The sequence below is a fragment of the Anopheles stephensi genome, chromosome 3 (genome assembly GCF_013141755.1).
Source record: "Anopheles stephensi strain Indian chromosome 3, UCI_ANSTEP_V1.0, whole genome shotgun sequence".
Taxonomy (NCBI): Eukaryota; Metazoa; Arthropoda; class Insecta; order Diptera; family Culicidae; genus Anopheles; species Anopheles stephensi.
Genome location: NC_050203.1, coordinates 74,781,694 through 74,802,849, shown reverse-complemented (window position 1 = coordinate 74,802,849; position 21,156 = coordinate 74,781,694). Strand labels below are relative to the sequence as shown.

Sequence of the window (21,156 nt, the reverse complement as noted above, 5' to 3'; positions counted from 1 at the left end):
ATAATAATAATAATAATACGCGTAGGATCAAGTTTACAGTGGGTTGTTTCTTTTTTATTTTAGTTTTTCCCCGTTGCTAGGCAAACTCCACGATCACTGTGTTAGTGGTGGAGGTGCTGTAGGTAATTTTGGTATTTTTGCCGTAATGTTTAACTTAATTTTTTGGCTGTATCTACTAAGGACGGTTAAAAAATCGGATTCTTCTATTATTTACAACATTGTTCCAAGTTTGGTCCTTATTGATTGCTATCCAACTCGTCTTGGGTATGACTGCCGTATTAACTTTACTATGACTGGTAAGACTGTTATATTACTTTCCAGAACATGTTCCTAAATATAGCTGGAAACCGGTTCGGCTTGCTGATACGGTCCACGCCCTTCTCGGAAATTTTTGTAGTGCGTTAAACAGGATTTTCAACGATAAAATTGAGAAGTCCATCGGAATGTTGATTTGTATAGGTATACAATACTGCTAAAACAGCAGCATCTCAATGAATAAATCAATAATATGGCTGGACAAATCAATATTCCGATGGACTTCTCAATTGCATCGTTGAAAATTCTGTAACGTTCCTTAGAGATTGTCTTCTCTTGTTAGGGGGATTTATTCGTCCGCTTGTCAGTTCAATTTCCCCCGGTCCGTTCTATCCGCAATACGTACAGATGTTCGCCGCGTATCCGTCGCTCCTTGATAATACCGCCCCGGAAGTTTCTGCGTTCCATTTGCTTCAAAACTTCCTCCGGTTTGTTCTCCTTAAGCAGTAACAGATAAAACACTCCTCGTGGCGATAGTATCCGATCCAAATCATCCAACACACGATCGGTTACGATTCTACCATCAGCGCCACCAGCCCACGCGTGCACCAGATTCTGATCCTCGCCCGATAGGTGAAACTCGCCGATATGTTCTTCCAGCGAATCGGCCGCCGGTTGCGTGGGAACGTACGGTGGATTAAACACGAGCAGATCCACACACGCCGTCCGTAACCCCGCTAGTAAATCCATATTCACTACATCCACCGACGCAGTGCCATTCAGTTGGCAAGTTTTTTGTGTCATCTGGCATGCGTTCGGATTGATATCGAATCCAATAAAGTGGCTTCGTCCGGAGGGAAGATGTTTTTCGAGCGCGACTATAAGCACACCACTGCCCGGTCCGATTTCTACGCACAGTAAAGGTTGGCGAGCTTTTATCGACTCAAGCTCATCTTCCAGCGCGTCAAGAAGGAGAAACGAATCTTCGGAAGGTTCGTAAACCGTGTCGTAATCTTGTGGTTCGAATTTAAACACGGGAGTTTCCATCGGTACGGTGCGCACTTGCGGGATGTTGTTTGGTGTGTGTTTGTTTACAAAAATCAACTGCCGGCAGTTGTCAGCTGATTGTTTGCTTTTTGCAAAAGGAAGCCGATAAATAAGAGATTTTATAAAAATTTGCACTAAAATTGGTATATGTATTATTTATTATAAGTTTATTCTATTCTTTCACTACAAAATTGAACAAAAATGTTAAGAGCAGACAATATTGTACATGTCATCCATGCGATCAAAGCGCTCATAAAGCAAAACTGCTCGATCCTGCTGTTCCAGCAGCAACCTAAGCGAAATGTCAAACCACCGCTGACAGTCGAGCAGTAACGTCCGCTTCAACGCTATTCAAACATAACGAACGCCATTTATTACGCGCTCGAAGTTGTTTACAACGCGCATCTTGCTTCGGAGTTGGCATTTAAACGCATCTTCCGTTCTCTAGCACGATTGTAAGGAAAAACACGCGGTTGGTCCAGCAGAACATCACGAGAACACAGGGAAAAGCGGGCACCGGTGCACGATGGAACACTTTCAGAAGATAGAAAAGATTGGCGAAGGTACGTACGGGGTGGTGTACAAGGGACGGAACAAGATCACCGGCGAGATCGTGGCCATGAAGAAGATCCGGCTGGAAGCGGAGGACGAAGGGATCCCGTCGACGGCAATCAGGTAAGCAACCACCACCAGCAGGTGGCCAACTACACGTGGCAGTTGCGGTAAACACCTTGCATTCGTTTCTGTCCCTCCAGAGAGATCTCGCTGTTGAAGGAGCTGAAGCACCGGAACGTTGTGTCGCTGCTCGATGTGCTGATGGAGGAGAACCGTCTGTATCTGATCTTCGAGTTCCTGTCGATGGACCTGAAGAAGTACATGGACAGTCTGCCGCCGGAGAAGATGATCGATTCGGATCTGGTCAAAAGCTACATGTACCAGATTACGGCCGCAATGCTGTTCTGCCACAAACGGCGCGTCCTGCACCGTGACCTGAAACCACAGAACTTGCTCATCAACAAGGAGGGCGTTATAAAGGTGGCCGATTTTGGGTTGGGCCGTTCGTTCGGCATTCCCGTCCGCAACTACACACACGAGATCGTAACGCTCTGGTATCGGGCGCCGGAAGTGTTGCTCGGATCGCCGCGCTACTCCTGCCCGGTGGACATCTGGTCGATTGGATGCATTTTCGCCGAGATGGCCACCAGAAAGCCACTGTTCCAGGGCGATTCGGAGATCGATCAGCTGTTCCGGATGTTCCGCATACTGCGCACACCGACGGATGACATTTGGCCCGGTGTGACCTCGCTACCGGACTACAAATCCTCGTTCCCGTGCTGGACGCAGAACAATCTCGCTAGTCAGGTGTCGAACCTGGATTCGGCCGGTATCGATCTGCTGCAAAAGTGCCTTATCTACGATCCGATGTTGCGCATCTCGGCGAAGAAGATCCTCGAGCACAAGTACTTCGATGGGTTCGAGCGGGGCAACATACCGACCGAATAAGTGGCAGGCTCGTATGCACTTTTCCCCCCTCTTTCTTTAATTTCCTGCAAGTCATTTAATCTATATCTAACGATCTGTCTTTCCTATAATAAGTGCTGTCTGATCGATTCTATTCTTTGTCCTCTGTACATTTACTAATTCGATTGGAGTAAGGATTTCTGGATTCTGATTCGCCTTGTCCCCCCGTTCAATGTTCTCCTTGTCCACCTGTTCGTCGGCGTCTTGGTAGTTTTCTCGTCCGTTCGGATATATAGGATGTAAATATTCGTCTCGTGAAGCAAAAGCAAAACACAGGATCCTTTCGTCTGTCCTCCTCTCTATCTCGACTCTCTCTTATATTCGACTCTCTGCACCGGTCCCTGTGGTCTTCATCGTTGGGCCGTGTGCGGGTTGGCGCGTGAGCATCGTCTCGTTTAGGTCTATAGGAATGTAATTAATGCAAAGAACAAATATTTCTAAAACTTTATTTAATAAAACAACAGTGTTCTTAGTACAGCTACAGCCGACTTTACGCCACCGATCAACTGAGAACGTAGGTTTAGTTCCGATTCGACTAACAACAATTGTAATAAGTAAATGCCTCGCCTTAGGTATACGTTCACCTAATAAGATCCTAGTGTCTCTAACAAATAACAGCCTCAAAAAGGAAACTAATGGCCTTGTGCGATCGTACCCGCCTTTCCGCCCCCCTCACCCTTCCCCATCGTCCAGTGACATCGTCCGCTGAATGTCCTGTATCTCCGCGAACAGCAGCTTCTTCCACTGTTCCACCGTCAACACCTGCGCGTCGATCGAATGATCGTACGGTTGGGGCGGTGGCCGGTTCACATCCTCCTCGTAGTACCACACGTGAATGTACGGATGGTTCAGCGCTTCGTCCACCGAAATCCGCTCCCTCGGATCGAACGCAAGCATCCGGCGCAGAAAGTCCCGGGCCGAATCGTTCGTTAGCTGGGGATGATTGCTCGAAGTTCCCGCATCGAACACTTCGTCCGGGAAGAGCTCCGCAAACGGGCGTCCCGGCACGGTCGGTTGATTGCTGATGTATCGCTGGGTGCCGGGTGTGGTGCGGGCGATAAACTCAGGCTTCGGTGTACCGAGCGTTTGTACGATGCGCATCCACTGGTCGACGTGATCGGTACCGGGGAACAGCACCCGGCCCGTAATCAACTCCGCCATAATGCAGCCGATCGACCAGATGTCTACCTTCGTGTCGTACTCCATGTTGAGGATGATCTCGGGTGCCCGGTAGTGGCGCGTCACGACGTACTGCGTCATCGTGAAGCTGGTGTCGATGCTGCGCGCCAGCCCAAAGTCCAGTATCTTAAGGCTACAGTTCTTACACACGACTATGTTCGAGGGTTTGAGGTCGCGGTGGATTATGCCGGCCGCGTGCAGGTACTTGATGCCGCACAGCATCTGATACACGAGAAAGGAGATGCGCTCGTGGTCGAGCTTGGTGCCGATCACGTTCCGCAGGTTGTTGTCCATCAGCTCGGTGAAGATGTACACGTCCCGGAACGTTTCCAGCGTCTGCTGGGGTGTGTAAGCGTACTGGAGCTTAATAATCTGGGCGCGGGAGAAGAAATGGAAGGGCGGAGGGCATTATTACTAACAGTGAGAGCCTCGTCTCTAATGCGTGATGCCAAAAAGATTTCGCTAAAAAGGGGGGGTTATGCGAAATCTATCCGTCAAAAAGATTTCGCCTCCTCGAGCTGAAATCTCGGAAAGATTTCGCTTCTCTCTAGCCCTCTCTGTCACTTTCCATGCGTTGCCATGGTAGCTTTCGGTTGAAGAGAGAGATAGCATGCAGTGCTCTAAACAACGCGGGTAGATGAGCCGAGATGGTTTTGACGGAAAAATTACGCAAACCCCTCCCCTTTTTAGCGAAATCTTTTTGGCATCTCGCATCACATAGCCTGGCTTTAAGAAAAGACCTGGTCGATCATATCTTCCAGAATTATCTCCTCGCATAGATGAACTTGGCGTCCGTGGATTTTTTACTCTTCCAAGGGATTTTGTTTTACTCAAATAACTCGCGGTTAAATGGAGGCTTCGTCATTCGGGTTGCATCTACGAAGAAAGCTAGAAGTCGAAGGAAGGACTTTGACTACAAAAAGTCCTCGTAATCAAGCAGGAGTCACATCTACCAAGAACCCTATCCGTTTAACCTTCTACTACCAAGAGTCCTTGGAGGAGATTTGGCTTTACAAAACAAGAGTTGTTGTAGTTAAAGAGTCATCATCGTCTATCGTCGACGTGGGCCTCTTCGTCCAAGCTACATCTACCAAGAAACCTCATTATCGAAACGGTCTTATTGTCCAAGCACCTCTGTAGCCTGGAAAGTTTCGTCGTCCAAGTTGCCCTTCCAGCTAAGATTCACATCATGTCAGGGGTCAGATTGTATCGTAAATCGTTCCCGTCCCCAGCCTCCTCAAGCCTAGCTCCGTTTCTTCCGGACGATTACTTACATTAGGATGATCGACTAATCGCATCAGCTTCAGCTCCCGGTACGATCGCTTCGCGAATGTGACATCTTGGAATGGTTGCGACAGTTTCTTTATTGCTAACTGGCGCCCCGTTTTCAGGTCCACCGCACTGCTGTAATGGAGCGTGTGAGCAGAGCACAGTGTGAATGAGTCATTCGCGTTTGAAGAATCTTGAATCGTACAAGGGACTTACCATACGGCACCCTGGACACCGATCCCGATCGGTACCAGGTGTGCGTGCGGGAAACGGGACGGAAGATCGAAGCGGAACTCATGTGTCGACGAGCAGCCACCGGTGGTCCGGTGGACAGCACTGCTTTGTTCCTCCTGATCGGCACCGTTTGCTTGAGATTGCATGCTATGGGATAAGAGCAGACCGGCGATCATTGTTGTGGGAAGGTGTCTTTTATTTTTCATCCAGCCCCAAAAAGGGTGTTCCTTTGCAGAATTAGAGTGTTTGTTTAGCGCAACGGAAACAGCGAAGTTGTTTAACCGTACGATTAGCACCTTGCAATTGAAGCTGGTTGATTATTCCACCCCGCGTGAAGCGACTTTTGAAAAAAAAGAAAAGGAAACTCGAACGAGGTCTGGAGGGTGTGGACGAGCAACATTGTGTCTCACCAGGCGCCCGCTAACGAAGGTGTGCCTCGCGTTGAGCGCAGAGGTTGTGTGACATATATTTAGTCGGTGTGCTGTTGAACGCATCATAATGACACCCATTCAAGATTCCTGTGGCTCGTCGCGTCGCTGCCCTCCGATAAGAGTTCCGTGTGTGGTGATCTTCATTTCCTAAAACAAATGATGACGACGAACGCCGTGGTGGTGGTGGTTGCCCAATTCCTATCTACTACGATCTTATCACGGGCAGGTGGAGTGCAGCGTGAGATGAACAGTGTAGGGGAGGTATGTAGACACACTATCGAAGTACTGTCATATTGTTATAACGGCTTTGTCTCTCTCTCTCTCTCTTTATTTCCATTCGTCATGATGCTCTACACACGCGACATCACCCCGTTCGGTGCGGAATCGGTTCGTGAATCATCCCTTGGTACGGGGTTGAAATTGATTCGACGTCGATAGAGAGACCACACGTCATCGTTTTGTGTCGCGTATGCTTGTCTCGTGCTGAGTGGCCAGCATCAACGCTAGAGCTTCACCACGTGCGATGATCAACACTCAGTGGCGACGGGGATTGCGCGTGTTTTTTTTTTTTGGGGGGATAAAGATTCATTGAGCGCCACATGAGTTCGCGATCTCGCCCACTCGAGATCCTACCCGGCGCTCTTGGATTTCGCTTAGTTCGGTGGATTAGGGAGAGAGCGGGCCAATCGTCTCGGGTTGCCAGTGGTCATCAAACGGGTAAGATGGGAAAGACCCGTGGAAATAGTATTTTGTAACTAATAATTTTCCTTTTTTGTCCTCTTTTTTTTACTGCAGCATCGCCTGAAGCGACAAAGCATTTCGTCAACTCTTCAACGATCACAAGGATCAAGCTGAACGAGGACGGCGTACTTCCAAAACATAAGGTAAGTGCTAATTCAAATGGAATATTTTAAAGAATTTTTTATTGCTCGGCAACTGAAAGACTTGTCTAAATGAATTCGTTGGTCATTTACGGTCAAGCTCGGATAAATGTGGCGCCGCTCGCATTTTAGTTATGTGTTCGTAACGAATTTTGCTTATAATCTGTCTTACATTTCAACGTTGGGACATGGGTTTTAAACCTATTCATTTCAATTATTGTCTTAATTCCATATTGACACATTCCTATGACCTATTGCTAGTCAAGGAAAATAGGGCCTTGTTATTGGGCGTTAGATTCATGGCAGGTAATCAAAACGAAAGCTACCATGAAACAGTATTAAAAAAGCAACTTAAGCTCCATCAGAAGTAACACTAGTTTTAAAAGACCTAATTTTAAAACGTTTGATGGGTTCTTCTTCTTCCTTTGCGCTTCAACCTCGAAAGGTTTCGACCTGCCGTTTCTGGCTTTCGATGACTTCATTTTACCCGTAGTAAAATAGTCAGCCCGTACGGAGGGAGGGTCTGGATGGGATTTGAACCCCGGTCCTGGTGTGTATAGACCGTCGCCGTTATCGCCTCGGCTCTCAACCGGACCGCCCCAAACTCTCAGGTGTTGTGAAATATGGTCGCATCAATACGACTATTGATATCGAATAACAGATCATTCTTCAACCGAGTCAATGACGCAAGATTTAATAACATGGACATGGCTACGGACTCTGATTACCCATCCTGAAACCACTAGCTAACCTAGCCCTTTTGCAATCCGAAAAAGCTGGACAAGGGCGATTTTTTATTCCACAAGAACGGCCTGGCCGTACTGCTTAAGAACAAGAACAAATTATCGAAGAATAATTTTTAAATAATTTTTTCACGGATATTTTGATTTAGAGCTTCGTTGGTGGGCTATCAATTCCGCTCGTCCATAGCTGGAAAAATCACTTTAAAAACTCGTTCACCGATGGATATTGCTCCAAACCACCCCCTTAAAAGCTTGCCCATCCCTGACAGCATCGCCACTTAAACCCTCTTCCCACCAGCTGATCTTTCGAGCGCGCGAGAACAGTGTATGTGTAACACAGTAACCCTTATTCTGTGCGTGATGTCATTGGAAGGGGTGTCGCTATTGTTACCCCTCGGCGGTTCGGTTCCTCAGCGGGGTTTGGTTACTCACTCACTTTCCGCGAACGCGAACGATCGCGACGTCATCGGTTGGAGTTTCGCAAAACTCGCGTAGAGCAGCGCGGTGGTGGAATGCTTGCGCGTTTCCGTCCGTGGCGGACGTGATCCGGTGTCCCACCAACACTCACTTTTGGAAACTCCAACCGTCCGATCGTGCGTGCGTGCGTGCGTGCGTTACACACAGCTGACTAATGGGACTTTTTTTCGTTGTTGTTGGTCTCCGCAGAGTTGAGATGAGTCAGATAAGCACAGATAGGTGGAAGGATCAACTCACCTTGGACAACTTAGCTTAGCTCACTACACCGATTCACCGATTAATATTAAAATGGCAACACAAAACTTGCGGCTTTAAGAAGCAAAAGAGGGTGTACGTGTCCACCGACACGCGCCTCTGTTTGGAACCGCGGATAAACAAAGAACTTTACGCGCCGCGACAACACACAACCCCGATCGATACGCGGACGGTGTTTGTTCCCGATGCACACACACACACACATATACACACATACACACTGGAGCACACGATCGCGCACACTTTCTTTCTTGTTTGAAAATTGCCTTTGGAGAGTCACACCGTTTGGACTGTCTCCGTTTAGAACAACACTGTTGCTGCTGCTCGATGATCGCTTTGTCTCGCCACTGCTGCTGTCTGGCGATGATGGTGTTGGTGGTACCCGTTCCCCTCAGGTACGGCGCACAGAAGACGATCGTACGGCACCACAGCGCGACATGATGATGATGATGATCCTCTCTCCACCAAACGCGACCGATCACAACGCCGGGATGCTTAAGACTGCCACCGTTGCCTCGCGGTTGAGCGTGTGCGCGCGCACAACACTCCCTTACTCGTGTGTTGGAATCGCTGCTCGGCGGCATCGTGGTCTCCTGGCGGGTCTCTCACCTACCCCCCCCTACCCATCCCTTTCGAGTTGCGCCAAGCCGAAGACTGAACCGAGCGCGCGGGACAAGTTTTTGTTGAATGAATCATCGGCGTCGTGGTGTGTACCAGCAGCAGCAGCAGCAGCAGCAGCAGCATGGAGCATGGTTCGGTCGCCGGCGAAAACGGTCCCGACCGTTTGCAGACACCACCACCAATACTCTCACCGAAAAGGTTTGGTTTTGTTTCCCTTTCGCCTGCCCATTGCGAACACCTACGACGGGGGCGACGGTATTCTCTTCATGCGCTCTCACCGTATCGCTCACCGGACGCGCGCTTCACTTTGATAGCACCGAATCGAACCACACGCAATCAATGCACACAACGCTGATGACGTCGTTAGGGGGGAGGATGGTGGTCCGCTAACTCACGGTCTCTCTCTCTCTTTCTTGGTCGCAGTGGGTCAGTCAGGGGGGGTTTAAAGGGCCACAGTTTGCTTAACCCTGCTGGGAAGTCCCAAGGCTCGCTCCTCTGAAGGCTGCGAGTGGCGGATGTTCGGATGTTGTGCAGCGGGGGCTAATGCAATCGGTGGTGATAATTGTGCTCGTAATCGAATCGAGAAGGGGTATGCGAGTCCTCCCCGTCTTATGATTGTCCAGCTACGTGTATCCGCAAGGGAAGAGAGAATCTCACAGGCGACTCTTGTGCCTCAGATCCATAAGCAGCTGATGATTCTGTCAAGTGTATGTAGCACTGGTCTTCCTATTCCTATTCCCTAATGATTGATGATCTACCGGCTTGTGAAGCTCAACTTTTCTGTGCTCGTGGCTCTGATACTCTGGCTCAAGCTCACTTTTAGAGCGTTAGCTTGTATTTGCATGAGAACAGTAACCTATAAGCATCAAAGCACAAATGTCCTGATGAGGTTAAGATGAAGAAGAAAATTACAGGCCGAGATCTCTTAAGGTTTTGTCATTTCTGGCTTACTAGACTTATTGATACCGCAGTCAGTCCTCGCTATGGGGGAACGGTTTTCGGTCCTGCCGCGTGAAGACTGGCGCCACACAAAATTATCATCACTGCTTAATTGACGAACCGAACGAACAGTGAAACTGGTAGTACACAGAAATTGAAGATTTATGCCTTCTTCTTGCCTTCGAAACGCCAAATTCCTGTCACATAGAGTACGTATTATGCCGATCAAATCGTGGCTCCTAGATTTTTTTGTTGTAATTGTTCATTTATAGAGTCTTTGGGCGGCGGCCCTGAGACCTCATTCGCCTCTTGTGGCTCCTAGGAGTTGGCTGATGATAAGGTCCGACTCACAGTCTTTGATGTGTTAGATCGTATGCACTGCAGCCTCAAGAGGTCTCGGGCCTGCCTTTTTTTGGCTTTCTGTGACTTGATTGTACCCGTAGCTGGATAGTCATCAGTCCTGCATACGGGAAGGCGTCGATCTGGATGGGATTTGAACCCCGGCCCTGCCGTGTGAACTGTCGGTGCAACTGTCGCCTCGGTCTTCGGACCGGCCCAAATGGATCTTGGAATGCTATCATTGACGGTTATTATGGTCCGTATCGGACAGTTGCCTAGTCAAACGCATTAAACTCAGAGCTGAACATGTTTTCAATAAGACTTCTCCTTGTCACATCACATCTGTACAGAACTTTTATAGTCCCAGTACTCACATACGCCTCTGAGACATGGACTCTGTCCAAGACTGACGAAGCCCTCTTAGCCGCGTTCGAGAGGAAGATGCTCAGAAGGATTTTTGGCCCCGTATGTGTGGCAGGACAATGGAGGAGCCGCTACAATGACGAGCTCTACGAGCTGTACGATGATCTCACTATCGTACAGCGCATTAGACTCGCTAGGCTCCGGTGGGCTGGTCACGTCATGAGAATGACACCGGACGACCCAGCCCGTAAAGTCCTTTTAGGCCGTCCACAAGGACAGAGGAGGCCTGGTAGGCCCAAATTGAGATGGAGTGATGGCGTTGATGCGTCCGCCAGAACGGCCGGGATAACGGATTGGCAAACGACGGCGCTGAACCGTGAGCGGTATCGAGGATTGTTGCAGCAGGCCAAGACCGCAAAGCGGTTGTAGCGCCTGATAAGTAAGTAAGTCTCCTTGTCACACCTAATTCAAAGAGTTTGTTGCCGCAGGAGGCAGTAAGCCCTAAGGAGGTTGCTAGTAAAATTAATCTAAATATTCTAATTAGCAGTCCACAAAGCTGTTCAAGTAGGGCGGGCCGGTGTTAGACCGGCATACGGCAGAAGTGGGGTTCAAACCCCATCCGGTCCGTTTTCCCCGTAGTAAGGACTGACTATCCAACTACGTGGTATCATTACGACCCTTGTAAGCTAGAAATGGCAGCCATGCCCTAAGATAGGTCGTTGGGCCAAGAAGAGAGAGAGCAAGTGTCCCTTTTACGAATATCGCTTTTATTCTTGCCAGTCCCAATCACTCAGATGGTTGAACATCAAAAACTGCCATGTCTCTGACTTCTTCAATATTTTGTTAACGAATACCTAAGTCAGCTGGTCCTGTATCAGCTCCGGATAAAAGTCGAGCTTAACATTCTGCCAGCTGAAACCTCATTCTAAAGCTCATAGGCTCACCGCGATCGATGAGAATAATCGCTGTTTGATCGAAGAATAGACTAGAGCGTTACGCAGACAAGACAGTGAAGATCTGTGCGACTTGTGCGCTTGATCATGCGTAACAGTCTGTTTAACGCGTCGTCGAACCTGAATCTTCGCATCTTATGAATCTCAGTTTTGTATTCCAACACCTGGATGATTGTGGCATGAATCAGTCATGAGAGGCACGGCTCAGTCAAAAGGTTAAAGCTAACGAGTTGAACATTACCGTCACAATAATATGAATGAAGATCGCCTTAACTCAGGAGTTACGATATGAAGTTCCCTTTTCAATCCTCCAGAATTTGCATTACATAGTAGCTTCAAACTTTCCATCTGCCTGGTCTGGTGCTGAACCTCTATAACTCTATGACTCACTTAGACAAACGCTGTGAGATCTAAATGCGGTGGAAGATTAGCGCAGATTAGAACCTAAGACCCGCGAGTCAAGCTGAGTTATAAATATATTCACAATACAGACACGTGATTATGTGACACCCTTTCGAGGGGACATTTTGATTTGGTTTGGTGGGTTGATTGATTGATTAGGTTGATAAGCCACTAGAATCCTTACCGTAGGCCGCTGAAGATGAGGCTTGAGTTTAATATGAAACTGTGGAGGCATAAAATTTGAAAAGGGAAACATCTCGGGCCTCTGATAAACTCCTCTCACATGTAGATCTAGCACAGCAAACCCTAGAAATGCCAGTTAAATAAGGCAAACGGCAGTGACAAGCCAACAACAGTAGCCGTAAAAGGGGAAGTCCGTATCGTACTCGCAGAGACAAACAAACGGTCATAACACGGAGGTCGCCCCGAGCTAGCAGCACGTGCTTGGGAAGATGTCTCGGGAATCTGGAGCCCCGGCGGAGTATGGAAGGATGATGCCATCCGGTAGCTAGCGGTGGTTCGTCTGCAAACTGGATCTTATTATCTCACCGGCACATTCCTGCCGCTTTGACACCACAAACCCGAGTTTCTTCTATTTTAAGCTGCAGATAAAATGGACCCGCGACCTTGTGAGTTATGGAGGCTTGATCTTCAAACACCCAGGATCCCTTGCTTGCTTGCTGTGGTGACCATGAATCATCAACACGTCTCCTCAGTCAGAAGAGCGAACGATGGCGCTTAGAGTGGCGGGCCCGGTCTCCTTACCAACCATCCAGACCATCCAGAAGCTACTAAGCCGGTCAACGATATGACTTTACAGCCGGCGGTGCGTACCCGAATATTGAATCATAAATCGCAACCATACATCTCCCAGACCCCCCTCTCTGGTCGCCGGACTCAAGATTGGACTGGTGCAGCACTACTCCTGGCTAAAGGTTTCGGGTGCGATAAGCTCTCTCTCTCTCTCTCTCTCTCTCTCTCTCTCTCTCTCTCTCCTGGTGGGTCACCAAATGGAGGAGGACGTACGCGACTTATCACACTATGGGACAGCCGAAAGCCCCATAATTTCCTCGACGTTATTTTTGGATGCGATATGCGGGGTACGTCGTGGGCTCGTGACTCATCGCCCCCGACGACGACGACGAAGAAGCTGCATGGCAGGAGAGTGAAAAGCCATCGAAAGCCATCCAGAAAAGCAGGTTTTGTTCTTTTGTGAAGGAGGCTGGCTCGCGCCCAATCAAAAATGAGTCAGTCGGCGCCTTTTTGGTTGGGCTAGAAAACCGGAAAAAAAGCAAAAAAATCGCGATCCCAATCAAATTTCACATGGATATTGAATTTCTCTAATGCGCAGAGTCGTTCGGTCTCGTAAAGCGGTGAGTCCGGTACTCACCGCACGATCAGCTGGTTGGAACTCACACGCGAGGGCACGCGCGGGTTCTCACATTACACAACGACACATGTCGACACAGTCTCGCCGTGCGTTGTTTGGGTCAGTGACGTCAAGGAAGATATGCTTGTTGTTGATGGCCATGGTCATGGTGAACGATGCGCGGCCACATACACACGCTTGGACGGCGGCGGTGAATCATGGTTGGGACCGTCCGACAGTTCACACTTACTTATAGCTCTGGGTCAGTCTCGATAAGAATTTGATACGTATTTTTGTTTCCTTCTATCGGACGGCTGTTAACGACCGATAGGGAAAAGGAGGGATTGATCGTTATCGCTTCACTAAGCTACCATTGATTACCGTTTGATAAGAGAGATCGGAGAGAGAAATACTAGCTGAGGGAAAGAAATGGCGTATTGCTTCTGATAGGGAGTGATCAAATCCGGATTATCATCTCCCGATCACACCGATCGATCAACCAATGAGAAGCGAGCGATAAGACAATAGTATGTGATTCTATACTCTTCTTTGCTCTGAGAAGTACAGTGGTGGCCAGTTAATTATAGCTGACCAGTATTTAAATCTTCTTGTACTTAATATTTTTAGTTTATTTTTTTAAATATAAAAGTGTGTCTGTTTTCTCAACATTAATACATATCTTATTTTCTTTTTCTTTTTGCAATAGGTCTGATGGGTGGAAGAAGGCGAGCTCAGAAAGCAGATGAGAAGACAGAGCTATTCGCACCTGGTAGCCAAGTGTCGTATTGGGATCAGAGCGAAAGGCTAAGACGCTGATGTGGAGAAGGCTAGAAAAAGCATCGAAAGAACGAAGAATGCTCCCTTCGAGTCAAACCCCGAAGGATTTAGAGGAAATGCTTGCTGAGGAGTCCAAATCGAAGAACTATACTCCTTTTTCCTAGATGATAAGGACCACAAGTTCAAAAGAAGCTCAACAAATCGGCAAAAATCCCGTGAGTTCTGCTGTTTTTGAGAGCTCTAGCCAGTATTTGCAGGCATTTAATGTAGCAATTTTACTTAAAAACAACCAATTATAAGCCTATAGTCAGTTGAACGTATCGAAAAACTAAGTACAGCTTAAGTTTATCGAGGAAAGGTACTAAAAAGGGGGTAAAAACTCGAAAAACTAATGCCACCACGTTTAAAGTACCAGTAAAGAGAATAAAAAACAGACCCAAACTTAAAGAACTAAAATAAACATGGAGTAGAGACTTATAAAACAGTTAGAATAGATAATCGTAACGACACGGAAAGACTATAAAACAGCAACAAAAAAAATCAAGAAGAAAAGAAAAAAGCACTGTAAAATAATAAAAAATACGAATTTAGACAGCAAAAACATAAAAAGTAGGTTAAAATGAGAAAAAACTATAATTTCGCGAGAAAACTAAGAGAAAAGCGAAGGAAATGCAAGTCAGAGCAATGAAAATAAAAGAAAACATGTAATAAACACAAAGGAAAACATAGAAAAAGAATACGCACACATAACGACATGAAAAGACAAGAAAACAACAAATTATACCAAAAAGAAGAAAACAAAACAAGATACAGCTATAAGAAATGTAAAATATACAGTATAAAATGGAAAATACGAAATTAAACAGCAAGAATAGACAAATAAACAGCAAGAAAAAAAAACATAAACGGTAAAACAATAGTAAGAAAACAAAGTAAAACAGTAAGATTGGTTTAAATAGACGAAAAGAAAAGAAGAAAAATAGGAAGAAAAGAAAGAAAAACAATTAAAAAGTGCATTTTAAGCTTAAGAGATAAAAATAATGCTAATTAATAACAAAACTAACACTTAAATATATTTAGAGTAATTCGAAAGAAAACCCGAAAAAGTTTAATAACAATACCATCAAAAACATTTCTGATCAAATTTATGCGTTTTATTAAATTTTGGACCGGTCTTATTATGTTGACTAGCACTGTATCCGAAACGGGCATTAAAATGGCATCCTCCCCTAGTTTGGATGCTCTCCTGGTATCGTGGATAAAATTTTGGTTCGGAAAAAGTAACAGGCGGAGCAACGATCGACGTGCGGCAAATGTGTTACCTCCTGTTTTGGATGCTGCCCTGGTATCGAAAACTGGATTTTGGATCAATTTCGGTTCGAAAAAAGTAAGTCGCCGTGAATCGAATGATACCTCCTGAAAAGGATGCTCTCCTGGTATCGGAAACCAAATTTAAGGCCAATTTTATTTCGGGCGAAAATACCCGGCGCCGTCGGATAAATGTTACCTCCTGCTGTGGATGCTCTCCTGTTATCGACGATCGAATTTTCGATCAATTTTTTTTCGTCAAAAGTACCAGGCTCATCAGGCGGATCGAAAGGTTGCCTCCTGATGTGGATGCTCGCCTGGTATCGAAGATCGAATTTTCGTCACTTTTTGCGCCGGCTATCTGGGATCGCCGAAGAAACAATTCTACCTTCTCCTCGCTGGGATGATGCTCGCCTGGTATCCGAAATCAAGTTTCGGCAGAAAAGTTTCTCATTTTCGGGGCAATGTTTTAAAAATATATTTTTGTATAGTAATAAAAACACACAGAACCAAATCACCCTTTTATTGGTAGTTATTAATTCATTTATTTTCATTTATCGCGTGCATTCGAATAATTTCTTCTTTTTTTTGTTTGTTGTTTTGCTTATTTTCTTCTTCTCCTAATCTCTTTCGCGTTCTCTCGCTCTCTCTCTCTCTCTCTCTTCTCATTCGCTCGTACACGCACACACACATCCAGTTCTTTCGCACGTCGCTTGTTTTCCTTGTCTTATACAAACGTTCGTGTGTTTTCTTCCTCCTTTCTTATCTTTCTCTACAATTCTATGCGCGTGTGTGTTTTTGTTTATTTTGTTTGTTTGTTAATACACAGCTGGTTTCATTCATTCATTTCTATCCTTCTTTTTCTTCCTCTTTTTCTTCACGCTTTTTTCCACAGGAGTGTATCAGGAGTGTTTTCTTTCCTTCTCTTGTTCTCTCGTTTCACTTTCTTCTCCGTTTGTTCCTTTCTACCGCTTTTCTACTTCTATATCCCTCCTTCTTCCCTTCTTCTTGTTCTGTTTTACTGTTTGCATTTCTTCTTTTTTGAGGGGGAAGGATTTGTGTTTTCTTATACGGGTTTTGTTAAGCTTTGTTTTCTTCTTTTACTCCATTTTGTTTTTCCCCACTAGAAGCTAGGCAGTAGTAAACTCCCCGTCTTTAATATCCTTTTCTCTCTTTTCTCTCTCTCTTATCTCGTTTGTTTTTGTTTCACTCTCACGGAAATAATTTAATTACGCTTTTTATAATCTGTGTTTTGGGGGTTTTTCTTCCTCTCTACTTTTCTTCTTTCCATTTTTTTGCCCGTTTTGTTTTGTAATTCTTCCTCCTTCTTTCTTCTCTTGCTTTATATATGTTTATCCGATGTTAATATATAGGGGTAATGGCTTCCTGATGAGTGTGAGTGTGTTTTTCTTCTTCTTCTTCTTCTTCTTCTTTGAGTTCTCTTTTGCTTTCTCTGGGAATGGATGGGATGGGGCGATGCGTTCCTCTTCCTGATATCGGCTATTGCTATTCTTCCTGACCTGGTGCATGTGTGGGCGGCGTGTTGTCCAATACGCACACACGCAAGCAGTATTGCTTTCAGTAACTGCGAGAGCGTTCCTTTTCTCTCTCCCTCTCTCGTTATTGGTTTATCAAGGGAGAGGAAGAGCTTGTTAAGAAGGAGGGCGAGAGCTAATGGTGATGTTTGTTGGTTTGTTTTCGCTACTATTTTAAACTTGGTTTTGCCCTATATTGTTGTGTCTGGCTGTGTTTATGTGTGTTTGTATGAGAGCTTAAGCTTCGTATATGGCACCCCTTCTTCTTTTTCTTCTTCTGGTTTTTTATTCAAACTATTGCCAACCGACGGAAGGGGGAAAAAGAGGGAAAAATCGTGTCTTTATGTGTGTCTTTGTCTGTGTGTGTCTGGCGCTAACTAAACAATAAAGCGATTGTCACTAGATGTGTTTTAGTGTGTGTGTGTTAACAACTCTATTTTTGTTTGCTCGCTGTGTTATAGGTTTGTTCCTTCGCAGAAACGATTCGACAAGATAGAGAATGGAGTGTTTTGTTTTGTTTTGAGGAAAGCTTCTACTTATACAAATTCACATTGTGTTATTAGTTTAGTTATTCCTAAGCATACTTTTGCTATTATAGCGCTACCGTTAACAGGCTCACCGGCGTGTGTGTGTGTGTGGTTTAATGGTGGCGTTTTGGTTGTTTTCTTCTTCTTGCTCGGGAGACACGACGCTTCTACTGAGCGGGACAACATTTTTTTTTGTTTAAACAATTCTTCTTCCTTCTTTCTCTTTATGTGTGTGTGTATTTTTTGTTTGTTTGTTTTCTTTATAAAAAGGGCGGATTCGTAAAACTGTACCATTTTTGCTTCTTCTTCTTCTATCTCTTTTGCTTCTTCTGCTTCTTCTTCTCTTTAAGGTTTTTTGTTATGTTTTCTAGCGCTTTTAACTCATAAATTTTAACTGGTTTTTTTTTTCGTTTGAATTTTCTCTCGTTTTCTTTCTTTCTTCCACTTCCAGTTTTAAGCTGCGCGTGTATTTTTACGTGTCTGTGGTGCGGGATTTGAGTTTTCTATTTGCTGTGTTACACTACTTATTTGCTGTTTTATTCCTGCTCTTTTTTGCGTCTTTTCTTGTTTTAATTTTCCTTCTTCTTCTTCTTCTTCTTCTATTCGATTAGGGAGAAAAAGAGCGCTTTAGGTAACGTAATTAGTGTTTGCTTAGTGTTTAGAAATAGAGAGGGGAAAAAGAGAGGAATGGAGGCCTTTGGCTGGCTGGGCGAACAATGGGAGCTGTTTGGTTTTGCGGTTGGAGACTTGGCCAGGGGGGTGGGGTAACGTTGTGTTTGCTGCTTTTGTTTCTGTGTTTTGTGATTAATTTAATTTGTTTCGCATATTTATCTTCTTTGTGTTTCTTAGTGTGTGTGTGTGTTTTTGTATGTTTCATTCTCCTTCTTTCGTTTGCCTTCTTCCTTTGTTTATTTATTTATTGGTTTTCTAAAACCGCCTAATAACAGCAGGAAGTACCGACCAAGCGACGATATTTGCATATTTTACGTGTTACTGCTCTTCTTCCGTTTGCTCGTATTATTCGATCACACTAATCACTCTCGTTTACACAGCGCGTTCGGTTGCCTCACACAAACATTCACTTTCGAGTCCCCGGAAGCGGACTCTGACGCAACGCAATCACCTACTTATACACACAAAGTATGAGAATTTCTGTAAGCAAAACCTGTACTCTTTTCATTCCTTTTTGTCTAGTTTTGCATTCACCGTTTCTAGTAGTCTTTCATGTAACCGTAATTATTATTTGCATTAGCTTGATTATTTGCGAATTGCGTCCGCATGACACACGGCCCTTTTTCTTGTTTTTCTTTTTTCCTTGCGTTTGCTATTTACACGACTGTTTCTTACCTTTTTATCTCTCGCCGCTGTTGTTTATTGTAGTTTTATAATATGTATAGTATATGAATTACTAAAAGTAATATTTACTGCCTTTACTACTGCCGACGTCTGGCTTTAAATCAGTGTGGTAAAGTAACGCAAAACTCACGCACACACACATGCTCACCACCTTTTTTTTCTTCTCTTTTACTCAAAGTGTGTGTGTGTGCTGGTTTCTGTCTTCAAGTCGAATTAAACAATTTATCCATTGTGGCTTTAACCTTCTCTTTTTTGTTGTAAGGTTTAAACGTTTTATCTAAGTGTAGCGGCGTTTGTTTTTTTGTAGTCAGTTTTTAGCGTTAAATGTACTGATTTTTATCTTTTTTTTTACTCTTCTCTTTTCCTATTTTTTATTTTTGTTTTTTTCAAGGAAGGGCGAGTGTTGTCTTTCCTTCAGCAGCATCGCTTCACTATCCCTTTAGTAACTGAACTAAATAATGTTTTGCTCTATGGGGTTTTTTAGTATTATAAATCTTCCGGGTTAATCTCCGATTTTAAGTACGCATTTTGGAGGTGATTAGTAAACTGCTTTGCTGTGTAAGTGTGAGGATTTTTTTTACACAATGATTTTTGAAAGGGTTGATGGTTAAGGAAGTGTGTGTGTGTGTGTGGGTTTCAAAATGACTTTTGCCTAAAACTTCTGTCCCTCGACCCTGCGCGCGAGAGACGACCGTTGTCCGTTGTCTGTCTGACTGTCCGTGGGGTTGTGTCTTTATTTTCGAGTCTTTTTTGTCCCTATACTTCAAGTAGAAGGGCAGTGTGTATGTATGGGCTGAGTGGTGTTCAAAATGAAGCTAGATGGAATTATTATACAATCCGAACAATCCTTTTATCTTATACCCACTCTTACACCATCTTGTCGCATTTTTGAAGAGAGAAAAAAAGAGCTGCATTATTTATACTTTTATGAAAACCACTGTGTCATTAGTTCGATTAGGTAAATAAATTACACAAAAAAGTCGAAAATTACCAAAAGTAAAAAAAAAAGGTCGTTTGTCTTCACAGCTCTACGCCGCAACACACAGCAGCAATAGTGGTAGAGCTTAGCGTTACGCGTTATGCGGGAGCTTGTGGTTGTTACGTGGCGTTACTTATCTCCATTTTTCCCCCGATTTCTACTAAAAGGACGTTGGCCACACAGGCTGTAGTAGTAAATATCACGTTTCTCTCGTCCGTTCGTGCGCGCCCGCACACACACACACTCACAATTTTGGTTTGTGCTGCACTCTGTGTGTGTGCGTGTAACCATCGCTTTAATGGCGCGCTTCACGAAAATTATTGCACTTATTATATGACCAGAGATAGAGAGAGGATGTGTGCGAGGAGAGCGTTATTGTTGCAGGTGTGCGGCCCCTTTACCGATCATCATCACCTTCCACACGCCCCATTTCCTTTCTCTACGCTAGGATAGATACTTGAAACCTTATCACTTCTGCTGCAGCACACACACACACACACACTCGCGAACGCTTACCTGTGTTTTTTTTTTGTCACTGCTTCTTCTTGGAGATCCTACCAGTCCAGACCAGTCCAACGATCGTACACGGCCAACGGGAGAGGGTGTTGCTGTTTTGCTAAATGGCCCGGCCTTATTGCTTGACTTTTCCGTTGCCACGTCACTCGCCCAGGCGGGGGAACACAGGGATTGAAGTGTTTACATACATTTTTGCAATAGAGGGAGCGGCCGTCGCTTACTCCTCAGCAGGCGACATGGCATCGGGTGGCTCCTCTGATGGAGGCTGCAGTTCTTCTGCTGCTGCTGCCGTGGTTGATGATGCTTCTGCTGCTTCTGCTGCTGCCGCCATTGCCTCGTCCGTTGCTGAAGTTGGCTGTGATCCGGAACTCACGGTACAGCTGCCCTCCGGTTTCTACCGTGGAGCACCCTCACCATCCGCCAGATTATTGCGCGCCTCGTACTCCATCACCTCCTGGTAGATCAGCTCCTTCCACTGTTCGACCGTGTGTTCGCGCTCGTCCACGCTGTGATCGTACGGACCGGGTGCGGGCTACAAAGCAGAGGAAAGGAAGGATAAGAAAAGGGTTATTATAGAGTCCATGATAGGATGGAGTACATTAATTAAACCCTAGTGCTGGGTAGTGAGCTCGAGCGCTTCCAGGAGGTCTTACAGGTAGCGCTTCCAGAAGGCACTTTTCGGACTCTTGGAGCTCTTTGTACTCTTCGAGCTCTTCATATACTTCGAACTATTCGCACTCTGCACGAGCTGTTCGGTCTCAAGAGGTTATGAGAGGTAGTTTTCTCCCTCACGATATCTCTTCGCACCCTTTGAACTCTGTGTCCTCAGTGAGCGCGGAGCTACCGTGAGACCTCACCTATCATATGACAACAAGCAACT

General features: G+C 45.5%; 4 protein-coding genes and 1 long non-coding RNA gene across 12 annotated transcripts in view; 2 read left to right on the top strand and 3 right to left on the bottom strand.

Annotated features, from left to right (window-relative positions):
- Positions 1-27: 27 nt before the first annotated feature.
- LOC118510755 (methyltransferase N6AMT1) lies at positions 28-1,361 on the bottom strand. Its single transcript, XM_036053000.1, has one exon. It carries the CDS (start codon positions 1,300-1,302, stop codon positions 625-627), a length of 678 nt encoding a protein of 225 aa, XP_035908893.1. The 5' UTR covers positions 1,303-1,361; the 3' UTR covers positions 28-624.
- A 294-nt stretch (positions 1,362-1,655) lies between these two features.
- LOC118510754 (cyclin-dependent kinase 1) lies at positions 1,656-3,304 on the top strand. Its single transcript, XM_036052999.1, has 2 exons — positions 1,656-1,977; positions 2,058-3,304. Exons 1-2 carry the CDS (start codon positions 1,829-1,831, stop codon positions 2,803-2,805), a joined length of 897 nt encoding a protein of 298 aa, XP_035908892.1. The 5' UTR covers positions 1,656-1,828; the 3' UTR covers positions 2,806-3,304.
- On the bottom strand, positions 3,254-8,843 carry LOC118510751 (stress-activated protein kinase JNK-like). Of its 4 annotated transcripts, none has more exons than XM_036052996.1 (4): positions 8,275-8,843; positions 5,488-5,652; positions 5,277-5,406; positions 3,254-4,374 (listed from the first exon to the last, which is right to left on the bottom strand). In XM_036052996.1, exons 2-4 carry the CDS (start codon positions 5,649-5,651, stop codon positions 3,496-3,498), a joined length of 1,173 nt encoding a protein of 390 aa, XP_035908889.1. In that variant the 5' UTR covers position 5,652; positions 8,275-8,843; the 3' UTR covers positions 3,254-3,495. The 4 variants fall into 4 exon arrangements, with proteins under 4 accessions (XP_035908889.1, XP_035908888.1, XP_035908890.1 ...); XM_036052995.1 differs by lacking the exon at positions 8,275-8,843 and adding an exon at positions 7,993-8,263; XM_036052997.1 differs by lacking the exon at positions 8,275-8,843 and adding an exon at positions 7,997-8,262.
- On the top strand, positions 5,847-19,777 carry LOC118510756. Its single transcript, XR_004906060.1, has 4 exons — positions 5,847-6,197; positions 6,375-6,653; positions 6,732-6,820; positions 13,985-19,777. It is a non-coding gene; the product is annotated as an uncharacterized LOC118510756 (long non-coding RNA).
- The window catches only part of LOC118510750 (stress-activated protein kinase JNK), a 61,059-nt gene continuing 57,876 nt past the window's right edge, over positions 17,974-21,156 (bottom strand). For all 5 annotated transcript variants that reach the window (XM_036052989.1, XM_036052991.1, XM_036052993.1 and 2 more), the window contains one exon: positions 17,974-20,808. In XM_036052989.1, coding sequence (XP_035908882.1) covers positions 20,671-20,808 — 138 coding nt within the window. In that variant the 3' untranslated portion in view covers positions 17,974-20,670. The remainder of the gene's footprint in view (positions 20,809-21,156) is intronic.